Source organism: Hordeum vulgare, chromosome 4H (assembly GCF_904849725.1).
Source record: "Hordeum vulgare subsp. vulgare chromosome 4H, MorexV3_pseudomolecules_assembly, whole genome shotgun sequence".
Classification (NCBI taxonomy): domain Eukaryota; kingdom Viridiplantae; phylum Streptophyta; class Magnoliopsida; order Poales; family Poaceae; genus Hordeum; species Hordeum vulgare.
The window spans coordinates 13,443,351-13,455,750 of record NC_058521.1 but is presented as its reverse complement, the minus strand read 5'-3'; the positions used below and the strand labels follow the sequence as shown (position 1 = coordinate 13,455,750).

General features: G+C 46.0%; 1 protein-coding gene across 2 annotated transcripts; it reads left to right on the top strand.

Moving 5' to 3' along the window:
- Positions 1 to 1,668: 1,668 nt before the first annotated feature.
- On the top strand, positions 1,669 to 6,007 carry LOC123447329 (probable ethylene response sensor 1). 2 transcript variants are annotated; one of them, XM_045123921.1, is made up of 6 exons: positions 1,669 to 1,757; positions 2,558 to 3,503; positions 3,841 to 4,209; positions 4,289 to 4,555; positions 5,175 to 5,302; positions 5,498 to 6,007. In XM_045123921.1, the coding sequence occupies exons 2-6, from the start codon at positions 2,598 to 2,600 to the stop codon at positions 5,733 to 5,735; spliced, it is 1,908 nt and encodes a 635-aa protein (XP_044979856.1). In that variant the 5' UTR covers positions 1,669 to 1,757; positions 2,558 to 2,597; the 3' UTR covers positions 5,736 to 6,007. The 2 variants fall into 2 exon arrangements, with proteins under 2 accessions (XP_044979856.1, XP_044979855.1); XM_045123920.1 differs by lacking the exon at positions 1,669 to 1,757 and adding an exon at positions 1,782 to 1,986.
- The last annotated feature ends 6,393 nt before the right edge of the window (positions 6,008 to 12,400 follow it).

Genomic DNA, 12,400 nt, shown 5'->3' with positions numbered 1-12,400 from the left:
ACGTCAGATTCTTAGGCATGGCAAATCGAACGTTTCTTATGACAAATTATATTCATCGAGAATGACGAGTTTAGCAGATGAGCAATCTATCTCTATCTGAGTTCGGCGTTCGCTGCGTGAAAGAGAAAGGGGATCTGCTCGGGAGGGCGCTCCCCCTCCCTTCCTCCCTCCCAACCCTAGCCGCCTCCCCCTCCCCATCCCTTCCTCGCCGCCGCCTGAGGCAGCCGCCGGGCAAGCCCGGGGCGCCAAGGATGGTGGCGGCGGGGCCTAGGCTGCCCTACCTCTGCATGCGGAGTCTCGGATCTGGAGCGGCGGCTCCATTGGCGAGGCACGACAGGCTAGCAACCGTGCGGGAGGTGGATCCGGCGTCTCGGCCGCGCGGGCGGCGGTATCCGGTGGTCGCTGGCGTCTGGCGGCGGCTTTTGCGGTGGCCGGTGCGTGCGATCTAGCGCCTCCCCTCCTTCCCTGTTTGGCATGCGGGTCAGCCTGGTCGGGCGCGCTTCCTTGGATTGTCGGTTTTGTACATGAGGTGCTGCTGGTGGTGGGGATTTAGTTCAGGCGAAATCCCTGGTCGGCCATGGCCGGCCGCGTCGACGGCGACGCCTGAGGGCGCCGTTCCCTTCCTTGGAGGCGTCGGTATGGACTGATCCCCTCACTTCCCCTTCCCCTAGGTCTCCGGGGCGAAAGCCTTAACTTTGTTGGGCGGCGGCGGCGCTCATGGCACCGTTCCCTTCTTTGAAGGCGCCGCTTTGAGAACCTTGGGGCTGGGTGGCGCTTGTGGGTGGTGGGCGACGGCGGTGGTGCGACCCTATCCTAGCATGGATCTCCGTCCGTTGCTTGGAGATGGACTCGCGTAGGTGGAGGTCGTCGTTTGGCATCATGATGGTGTCGATGGCGGAGACACCTGCCAAGGCTGGTACCTCAATCTGATCTGAAGATGGACGAGCGAAAGATGACGGCGACGACACATGTGAGTGCGTCGGACCGGTTTGTGCCCCGGACCCGGTATGTGGCTCGGTCATGGTCTTCAGATTTAGATGTTAGGCTTAGGTGAGAGGTCTGGGTATTTGGTCCAGCTTGCACCCCTTCATCATATGGATAGGAGTAGCGACAGATGTTACCAAGATGGCGGATTCAGGCATATTGTTGTACTGCTTTGTAAGGTCCTCGAGAATAATCAATAAAATGGCCGGATGCATCTCCCAGATGCAGAGGCCGGGGGTCATCCTCCTTTTCTAAAAAAAAAAAATCTCTATCTGAATTTACTTGTTTGTCAGAGAATTACCATGCTTGTGAACTAAATTTAGCATCACATTATAATTTGTCATGAAAATGAAAAAAATCCGGCGCCAGGTGGTTTTTAGAGTTTTCGTGTTTTTTTTAACAAAGGGCGTCGGGAATGTCCTCGTGTCCGAAATCCGCTTCCCAGGCATTGCTTCCTCGATGCCCCTATCCGGCCAGCCGGCCAGCCCCACACCCTCGCCGCCGGCAACGGCGACGGCGACCGTGCCCGTAGCACACCGCGCGCACACCCTCACCCCGCGCGCACGACAGCGACAGTCGCACCACGCCAACACCACCGCCGCTAGCTGTCAGCCTGTCCCCGCGTGGACGCCCGCGCCTGCCTGCCAGCTATCCCGCTCGCTGCCGGCCTCCCGCGGCCGCCGACGCCTGGCAGCGGCGGCGGCGGCGGTAGCGTGGGGACAAAAGCGGGAGCGAAAAGAAAGACCACGGCACGGGCGCGTGCAACGGCCGCGGTTGGACTTTCTTTTCTCCTGCTGCTTTCCTTTCTTCCCTTTGCACCCGTGTGTGTGGGGGTGGGGTGGTGCCGTCCGTGGTAGACTTCACTGCCGTCCGTCTGTCCGCGCATCTGGCTCCCTCCCTTCCTTCCTTCCTTCCCCTTTCAGCGCCGCTTCCTCCTCGCCCTGCCCGCCTCCCCCGCCGTCCAACCTTCCGGCAGCTCCGGGCGTCGAGCCGCCGGCCGAGGTACCCGCTCTCCTCCCCGCTCCGCCAAGCCGGGCGGATCTGGTTTTTTATTTTCTTTGGTCGAGTCGCCGGGGCTTGCTCTGTGCTCAAGGGTTGAGGTGAAGGGGTTGATTCTTGTGGGGAGGAGCCATCGGTGCCAGGGGGGAGGGCCAGCACCTTCCCGTCGCCGTCGCGGGGCGTTCTTGGCTCCGATCGCTTGCCGGCTCCGGGCGGGTAGTCGATAGTGCCGTGCCGTGCTGCTGGCCTGCTGCGTGCTGATGGCGAGCGGGGGAAGGGGAAGCGGCTTGGAGTGACAGTGACACGCGGCGCTGAAATGTGGACGCGAGCGCTGAGATTCTGAAAAACCTTGCTTCGAAATTCAGAGACGCCAGTTGAAGGCAAGCGTGATCATGAGTTAGGAACCACTTGTGGTTTGGGGGATTCGCTGTGGAGGTTGCCTCTTGCTGTGTGCTCTGTTCTTACGCTATATGTGCTCAGTCCTGTTATTAGGAAATGATATGAACCTCCAGGGATGTGTATGAGTGGGTTGAGCTGAGCATGGTGACTCATTTCTGCATTTCTTCTTCCGCAGGGAATGTTGTGACAACTGATGTGGTGCTGAAGCATCAGGGATGGAACGATGCGACTGCATCGAGCCGCTGTGGCCGACTGACGAGCTCCTCATCAAGTACCAGTACATCTCCGACTTCTTCATAGCCCTCGCATACTTCTCCATCCCGTTGGAGCTCATCTACTTCGTGAAGAAGTCGTCCTTCTTCCCGTACAGATGGGTTCTCATCCAGTTTGGTGCCTTTATAGTCCTTTGTGGAGCGACCCATCTCATCAACCTGTGGACTTTCACCACGCACACGAAGACCGTCGCTATGGTCATGACGGTTGCCAAGGTTTCGACGGCCGTCGTTTCCTGCGCGACGGCTTTGATGCTTGTTCACATCATCCCTGACCTGCTTAGTGTCAAAACGAGGGAGCTGTTTCTGAAGAATAAAGCTGAAGAGCTTGATTGGGAGATGGGCTTGATAAGGACGCAGGAAGAGACCGGGAGACATGTTAGGATGCTAACTCATGAAATCAGAAGCACACTCGATAGACATACGATTTTGAAGACTACCATTGTTGAGCTAGGAAGGACCTTGGGTCTCGAAGAGTGTGCCCTGTGGATGCCATCAAGAAGCGGTTCAAATCTTCAGCTTTCACATACTCTGCGCCACCAAATTACTGTTGGGTCATCTATATCAATTAATCTTCCTGTTATCAACCAAGTTTTCAGTAGCAATCGAGCAATCATAATACCGCACACATCCCCTTTGGCACGGATCCGGCCTCTTGCAGGACGATATGTTCCACCAGAAGTGGCTGCAGTGCGAGTACCTCTTCTAAATCTTTCAAACTTCCAAATAAATGACTGGCCAGAGCTTTCAGCAAAAAGCTATGCTATTATGGTTCTGATGCTTCCATCTGATAGTGCAAGGAACTGGCATGTGCATGAGTTGGAGCTTGTTGAGGTCGTCGCCGATCAGGTTAATGCCGCCTCTTTTTTCTCAAACACAATTCCGCTTCTTTTCCCTTGGTTATATATAATATAGATATACGTAGAAGTGAATGATGCATAAGATGTGAAATGCATGGGCACATGATGTTCAACCGATAGAGACTCTTCAACTGGGAAATGTTTTATGTATTCACAACTACGAGTTTTTCAAGGGCTTCTGCAAATAACATCAGATCATTCTAAAAAAAAAAATGTTTCCTTGAAACCGAACTATACCAAGATTAATAGATGTTAGTCTAACATTAATACATTATCATTATCATGAGATGGTATTGAAGCAGATCCCCCCCCCCCCATTTTTTCAGGTAGCAGTTGCACTCTCTCATGCAGCTATCCTTGAAGAGTCCATGCGTGCGCGTGATTTGCTAATGGAGCAAAATGTTGCCCTGGATTTAGCTCGACGAGATGCTGAAACGGCCATCCGTGCTCGGAATGATTTCCTAGCTGTTATGAATCATGAAATGAGAACACCAATGAATGCAATCATAGCTCTTTCGTCCTTACTCTTGGAAACTGAACTAACTCCTGAGCAGCGTTTAATGGTGGAAACAGTATTAAAGAGCAGCAATCTTCTAGCAACACTTATCAATGATGTGTTGGATCTTTCCAAACTTGAGGATCGCAGCCTTGAATTGGAGATCAGAGCATTCAATCTTCATGCTGTCTTCAAAGAGGTTGCAATATTATCCTCTGCTTTTCTATAAAGTATATATGCATAGTTCACTTGCCTGAGAATTTTCGTTGGTGTTACAGGTGATGGGTTTCATCAGACCAATTGCAGCTATCAAGAGGCTGTCTATGTCGGTTATGTTAGCACCAGATTTACCATTATGTGCTATTGGCGATGAAAAGAGGCTAATGCAAACTATCCTAAATATCTCCGGTAATGCTGTTAAGTTCACCAAGGAGGGCCACATTACACTTCTAGCTTCCATTCTAAAGCCTGATTCCTTAAGAGAGTTCAGAACCCCAGATTTCCATCCAGCTGCAAGTGATGACCATTTCTACTTGAAAGTTCAGGTAACTTTTATAGATATTCGTGTGAATGATTTTTCTTGTCAAGGCTATGCGCTCATATTTTCGCCATAGGATTCAGAAATCAAGATCTAAATACAAGACAACTTAAATGCCCTGTGCATATTCAGTCATTGGAGATACCTTTGCTCAACATGTGCATGTATGAAATTAGCCACTTCTGACCATTACTTGTCACTATTGGGCTATGGGCATGAGTCTCTGAAATCTCGGCTGGACTGTTTCATCAAGTCATCTACAAGTTGTCGATTCGACTGTCTATGTCCAGATGTTTTTCATGAGACGAGAAACCCAAACCAACCCATCACGTTCTCAACTATGCAAGAGCTATGTTAAGATATAACAACAAAAACTTCCATCAGATTCAGTTAAAAGAACATTTCATCAGAAAAGCTCGCATGCTGACATTACTTAAAACTCTGATCTAGCTGCTACCAGTGTTCCTGGGAATTGAACTAAAATAAAAGGTTTTATTTAGGCAACAGAAACATGATGGATTTTGAGAGAACTGGCTGATCAAAAACATTATCTAACTGTAAAATTGATGTGTAATCATTTAGCAATTTTCTTGGTTATTAAAGCCTCTGTTGTTTTTCTATTGCAGCTGAAGGATACAGGCTGTGGCATTAGTCCTCAGGATCTACCCCATGTGTTCACAAAATTCACCCAAACTCAGCCTGGAGGCAACCAAGGATACAGCGGAAGTGGCCTTGGCCTTGCCATCTGCAGGAGGTAGCTCACAATCACATCTCGATCTCCTTACCTGTAAAACCTTCTAGAGTATATGTTACTGTGCTCGGTAACTCTGCTTCTCTTGAAGCAGCACACAAAGATATACGTAGTACATGTTATTGTGCTCACTTGGTTCTTAACCTAGTGAATCGCTCATTCTAAAACTTGGAAGCCATTCTGAACATTCCTACACAGGTTTGTGACTCTGATGGGAGGCCACATCTGGCTGGACAGTGAAGGGGCAGGAAGAGGCTGCACGGCCACATTCATCGTCAGGCTCGGCGTGTCCGACAACACAGACGCATACCGGCAGCAGCTGACCCCTCTCGCCTGGCCAGGCAGTGCAAATGCCGAATCATCCGGTCCAAAGGCGCTTCACGAGGAGAGGTGGCCGCCGTCTTCCCTGAAGCCTCGTTACCAGAGAAGCGTATGAGGTATAGTGTAAACGGTCGACGGTGCTGGTGTCGAGTAGGGAGTCAGTAGCTAGTTTTGTGAGTCCCCCCTCTAATTTTGTGCCTAGTCTTGCTGTAGCTGGCATATATTGTACAAATAATGTGTATAGCAAATGGGACTTCAGATTGCAGTTATGTTCCTGGGCGCAGCATCAACTCGCTGCGTTCAGTAGCATATGCTGTCCAGCGAATTTGCATATTCCGTGTGCGCGTGACCCCGGTTATATCAGATCGAAACTACTCTCCGTGGGAAGGAACCATGTGTAAAGGTTTCAACGGGTTCTGAAAAATAGTATGCATAAAGTGGAAGTGATAGTTTGTAGATCTGTAAAAATTATAGCGGAAACTCGGAGTATAACCATAGGGCAGTGCTTTGCGCTGGCCGAATGGTTCGGCCGGCCGCGCGTGGGCCGCCCGATCCGTATGCGGACCGCACCGTTAGATCTCCATACAGTATTATTCTCTCGATGCAACAAATTTTGTTCACGATGCAACAATTTTCGTCCATGATTGCAATAAAAATATGGTTGTAGCAAAAAAATATCAATGTGGTTATAGCAAAGAAACGGCGCTGATGATGCGTGATAGCAAAAAAAGAATTGGATTGTAGCAAAAACAATTCGATGAACTCGGGTTGCAACTCTGACGAACATGTATGTAACTTTTTTAGTGAATGATTGTAACAAAAAATGATACCGGTTGTAGCACAAATCAAACGCCGGTTGAATTTGCAAATTAATAAAACCGGGTGGATGGATTTTTCATCTCTAGGGAAAAAGGCTATCATCTCCTACTAGATAAATCCTCAATTCACCTTTTGGCGCTTCCACTCTTACATAAAGCTGTTGCCTTAACAATTCAAAATTGGGTGAAGGTTTTTTACCAAAAATTTTATACTCAAAATCATTCCATTCAGAATTATTTTCTTTCTTAAAGCGTCGGACTTCTAAATTCTCATAAGGTCCTCCAGGAATTTTTTTTCTATAGCTTGTTGAATTATTTTGATGGATTCGATCATTGTGTAGCAAAAAAAATTCAACGAACTCGAGTTGCAACCAAACGTACATGCAACTTTTTTAATGAACAAGTTGTAACAAATGAAAAAGACTTGTAACAAATTTAACCGCGGTTGTAGCAAATCTGCATAAAAAAAATATTGCATGTGTGGGCCAGCCACCGCGCAGGCCGCGTGCGACCGGCCGGACGGTTCGGCCGGCGCACCGGATGGAAGCGTTTCGCATAACCATAGTACCATCGACTTAGTAGGTTTGAAAAAAAAATTGCAATGGGAACCTCTGGTTTCATGCATTCCCACAATAAAGCGAAAATAAATAAGATTGGGTGCTCAATGTTTAATTTGGTGTACCGTAACAACTGGTTCACAAAACAACCATTGCTTAATTTCATGAGCAAAGCCAGAAAAGGAGTTTTTTTTCATATAACTTTTCAGCTTTTTTTAACAGACATGTAACTTTTCAGCTTCATATTATAGTAAGATATTGTTAGAAGTGTGGGCGTGTATGTGTGTGTATCCGTGTGTGCGCGTGCGCATCATATTATTATTTTTCAGAACTGTTTTAATCGGGCTACTTATATTTATCCGGGCATCAATTTCCAGGTGTGATACTAAAAAACATTTCATATTTTTCATTATCTATGTGTATTCTTATCTTCCAAGATGAAGGGCAAAGGAGTAGGCTGAGGTCCCTATCATTGAAGATGACACTTAAGCACACGTAACAATCTAGCATGAATAGTGTATACGTACATTTTTGTGATGGCATAGAAGCATTAGATTGTGGGGCGCTAGGAGCAGATGTAAACAACAAATGGCTATCGATAACACTGAATGGGCGAACATGTGGTTCTAGCGAGAAGAGTGTCTCCATACTATATACTCCTTCCGTTCCAAAATAAATGACTTAAAAATGACTCAACTTTGTATTAAAGTTAGTACATAACTGAGTCATTCTTAATCACTTATTTTGGAACGGAGGGAGTATTTCAGTTTTTTGTCCATGTACTCTCCCTTAATCCCCTTCCAGTATTTTCCTCAATTACAAGATAGTTCTTGACCTCAACCTAGAAGCATAGTGAGACAAGCATAGATGAACCAATAGAGATGGGATGCATAGGGACATCTTCTACATCATGCTCCCTTGCGAGCACATCGTTGGGCATTAGGATGACTAAATGCACTTGCCAAACTCCAAGTTCACAGAACCTATTGGCATATCTCTAGCTTAGGGAGGCATGATCATCGCAGCGACGCTTGCCCATGACAAGGTTCCGTGGTGGAAATTTGTGTTGTTGGAAGAAAGTTTTTGTGTTATTGATTCCTAGAAATCAAGGAGCTCCTCATTAGAGGACATACCCAACGCTCGAGGGTATGGATTCGATTGAACCGAGAAATCTCATCCCTCGCTCGGTCGTTAAGGTGGGGTGAAAACTGCAATTAATGCTCTATATCTGTCATAGACTATGAGATGCACACTCCTCCATGTGAAATAGGAAGATACATCTTCATTTTTTTGTAGTGGTCATGGCCAACAACCCTTTCTCCCTCTTGGGTCCCGTGGTTCCTATGCTACCGCGTTTCCCGGTCCTTTTCTTTTAATGCGGGTACCCCATCGTTGCTTCATTTTTATCAACATCCCTTAAGTAGAATGGACAGAGAACTATCGCAATTTCTGGACTAACCGATGAAGCTCAACCCTCTCTCAAACTGAGCTATTTTCCACTTTCTCTAACAAAAAGTTTCAGTACTTCAGTGATTCATTTCTTTCTTCCCGGGCGATCACCGCGACTAGAAGGAAAACAAAACAATAAATAAAGACCCATACTACAGGATAAGGAATCCGCTCGCTACCGTGTTTAGAGAAAGTTTGTAAGCTCTTTCTCTTTTTTTGTTTTTTGCCACCTCCTGCATCTTTCCATTTAAGGCCTTTAATTCGCCTATTTATTGAATATGCAAAGAGAGATGCATCTTCCTCTTCAAGTTGGAAGTGCAAAAAGAAATGCGGTAAATAGGAGTCCCATCTACCATGCGCTGATCTTCATTTGGGCGGCTTTCGCTCAATCTGTGGCTGTAGTGATAATGCAAATCAAAGGGGTATGCCCATTCAAAGATTCCTATTCTAGCCGGGGCAGGCCATCAACCTTCAAATGGTGTTTGTCCCATGGATCGTGAATGGATTCACCTCAGGGGAATCTCCACTCACTGCTTTCCCTAATATCCTCCCTTTACCACATCATGGGGGTTTACAGGAGATCGCGGGAACTCGCTGGCAGCACATAGTGGCAATGGAAGAGATTGAAGATCACTCATCAAATAATACCCATGAAACGAAGCCAGACTCGGTCAGTGGTGAAGACCACTAACCCCAATAGGAATACGAAATACCTAATTATTGAAGAGAATAGTACAATTAACAACTAAACCTAAATGGATCCACTTGTCATAGAAACAATCTATAACTAATAGGATGCACCTATCTCTTACTTGATATCTGACTGATCTTGCAGAGCCCAATTGTTTGGACTTGATCGACCTTAGACGCCAGTTCAGTTCCATGATGACATCATATAATATATGGAGGCTCAACCAATGATTTTGATTAGACACTTCTCATTGTTGAATGAAGGAAGAGTGTCGAATGACTAAAGCTAACAGCTAGCCCGAATACCTAAACTAATGATGATGTCCCACCATAGCATGATATGATACAGACCAATTAACTGGTAAGCCAACCTTCCCCATTGCTTTTCTTTCAACTAACAAGAAAAAGTAGGGGGTTCTTACACGACCACGCCGAGGAAACCTCCACTACTGTCTGAACTGAAACACATTATCACATACATTCCATCAAGTACGTACAGGTCTGAACTTCAAAAACCGATGCTATCAGGGCTTGTTGAGACCACAGATCGCTTTGCGTAAAGGATAGACAAGATAAAAAGCCAGAAGGGCATGTTCTCTTTCATCCGTCTTTTTTATGGAAGTAAGGAAAATCAAGATCGATGATTATGTGGAAAGGGATGGATTTCGAAATCCTTTTCCTTTATTTTTACGCCACCTCCTCACTAGCCATCAACACCGTTTGGCCATTCCGGATAATGAGTTTTGTGCAATGTTTTCAAGGGCTGAAGCTCTTCTTGCAAGTAAGAGTTTCTTGTGATCGAAATCAAATGGTTAAACGTTTCTGTTAATCTTACAAGCTTACAAAGAAGCTTTAGCAGTATGTTGCATGTCATGTTTTTTGCTAAACAACATTTGTGAATGGCCAGAGGCAAGGTTTGATGCTAGAGAAGCCATTTTGCTCAGGGAATACCATAACAAAGGGGGTAGGTTCCTCAAATTTTTTGGCACATCAGAATACCGTGTTGGATATCGAGGATGAGATCAAGTTGACTTTGGACTCCATAAGGCAAGCTCAAGTGCTTGATTATTGACAAATTCTTCTCTCGACAGGGTACCTCGGGTATCTATCTATAGTTTCCTCTCTTGAAGGGGGGTGGCACATCTATTTTCTGAGATGTTGGTCAGTGCGGCGAGGGGCAACCAACATTTCTATTGCTCTGTAAAGAAAAAATAGGACAATGGAGTGAAATCCAACAAAAAAACAGGAACTAAAAGAATAAAAAAAGATTTTATTGAGTCATTTAAATTACAGAAGAATTCCTGAACCCAAGAATTCAAAATGAAGATTGTCGCTTGCTTGCTCTCCGCGAGGCAGTGGACGAATGTGATTTGCAAGATCTTGGATAGGCGGAAGTGCCTTTTACATGGGACAACCGACAACCAGGTTTGGCGAATGTGAAGGCACCCGAAGCTAGAGCAAGACCTAACTAGAAATTAATCAAATTGTTGGTTGCAATCATAGAAGCGCTTCGTTTTCATTTTTCTTCACCAAAATAACTGTCATTGTCTATACATATCTTATTTTCAAAAATGAAGGGTAAAGGAGTCGGTTGGGGTCCCTATCATTGAAGATGACACTTGTGCACACCTAGCATGGATAGTGCGTTCGTGCATTTTGCTCAAGAGAGGGGGCTGGCAAGCATTAGATTTGTGTAGTACTGGGAGCAGATGTAAACAGCAAATGGCTATCAATAACATCTTGCTCAAGAGAGGGGGCTGGCATTGAAGCATTAGATTTGTGTCGTACTGGGAGCAGATGTAAACAGCAAATGGCTATCAATAACATCTTGCTCAAGAGAGGGGGCTGGCATTGAAGCATTAGATTTGTGTAGTACTGGGAGCAGATGTAAACAGCAAATGGCTATCAATAACATCGGATACGCCGCCAACATGTGATTGCTAGGCTTTATATTTCAGTTTACTGTCCATGTATTCTCCATCAATCCCTCTTTCGATATCCACTTTCCTCACAAGCTAATCCTTTACCTCAACCTAGAAGCATAGCGAGACAAGCAAAAACGAACCAATAGGGATGAGATGCATAGGCACATCTTCTACATCATGCTCCCTTGCGAGCGGGATGGACCGTAGTGGGGACCAAACTAGGGCATGGCCCGGCCTTTTTTTTTGGATTTGCTATGAATTTCGTCTAATAACAGCAGATGGCCCACTCAGCAAGCTGTTGGCCCGTCCTTACTAGTAGTGAAGGACGGGCCAACAACTTGCTGAGTGGGTCATCTGCTGTTATTAGACCAAATTCATAGCAAACCCTAAGAGCAAATCCAAAAAAAAGGCCGGGCCGTGCCCTAGTTTGGCCCCCACTACGGTCCGCTCTGCTCGCAAGGGAGCATGATGTAGAAGATGTCCCCATGCATCCCATCTCTCTTGGTTCGTTTATGATTGTCTCGCTATGCTTCTAGGTTGAGGTAAAGGATTAGCTTGTGAGGAAAGTGGATATCGAAATAGGGATTGATGGAGAATACATGGACAGTAAACTGAAATATAAAGCCTAGCAATCACATGTTGGCGGCGTATCCGATGTAATTGATAGCCATTTGCTGTTTACATCTGCTCCCAGTACTACACAAATCTAATGCTTCAATGCCACCCCCCTCTCTTGAGCAACATGTTATTGATAGCCATTTGCTGTTTACATCTGCTCCCAGTACGACACAAATCTAATGCTTCAATGCCAGCCCCCTCTCTTGAGCAAAATGCACGAACGCACGAAAGCAAGCTGTTACCCAACTCCAAGTCCGAGACAACACATTGGCAAATGAGATTGAGCAGCCTTAAACTGAACTTGTGCTAGATTAGGCTGCCTAACATATTTTCTACGAATGAAACTCTGCGACAGTTCCTTCACATTTTCCAACTTCCATGTCCATTTACTTAACAAAACAACATTCTTAACCTCAAGATCCACCTATGCTACAAACCCAGTTGATCCAAAGGCTGGCCAGTTGACAAAATGGTGTTTCTGCCTCCCCTGATCACCATGCCATAACAATCTCTTCCTAAAAATATGTATTCTCTTACAAGGCCCTTCAGGCAACTCGACCATCGACATCATATAAAAAGGCACATTGCTCATGCAACTCGAACACTGACATCATGTAAGAATTTTACTTCAAACAGCTAAGCTTTAGTTTTGTTGTTGTTGAAACAAGTAACTGGTTCAACTAGGAAGACATATAATCTGGAGCCCTTGTAAAACTGACAATA

Coding starts and splice junctions, on each gene's coding strand:
- LOC123447329 (XM_045123921.1), top strand. CDS start 2,598: ATGGAACGATGCGACTGCATCGAGCCGCTGTGGCCGACTGACGAGCTC. Junction 4,210..4,288: donor TTCATGCTGTCTTCAAAGAG/GTTGCAATATTA, acceptor TTGGTGTTACAG/GTGATGGGTTTCATCAGACC. Junction 5,303..5,497: donor GGCCTTGCCATCTGCAGGAG/GTAGCTCACAAT, acceptor ATTCCTACACAG/GTTTGTGACTCTGATGGGAG.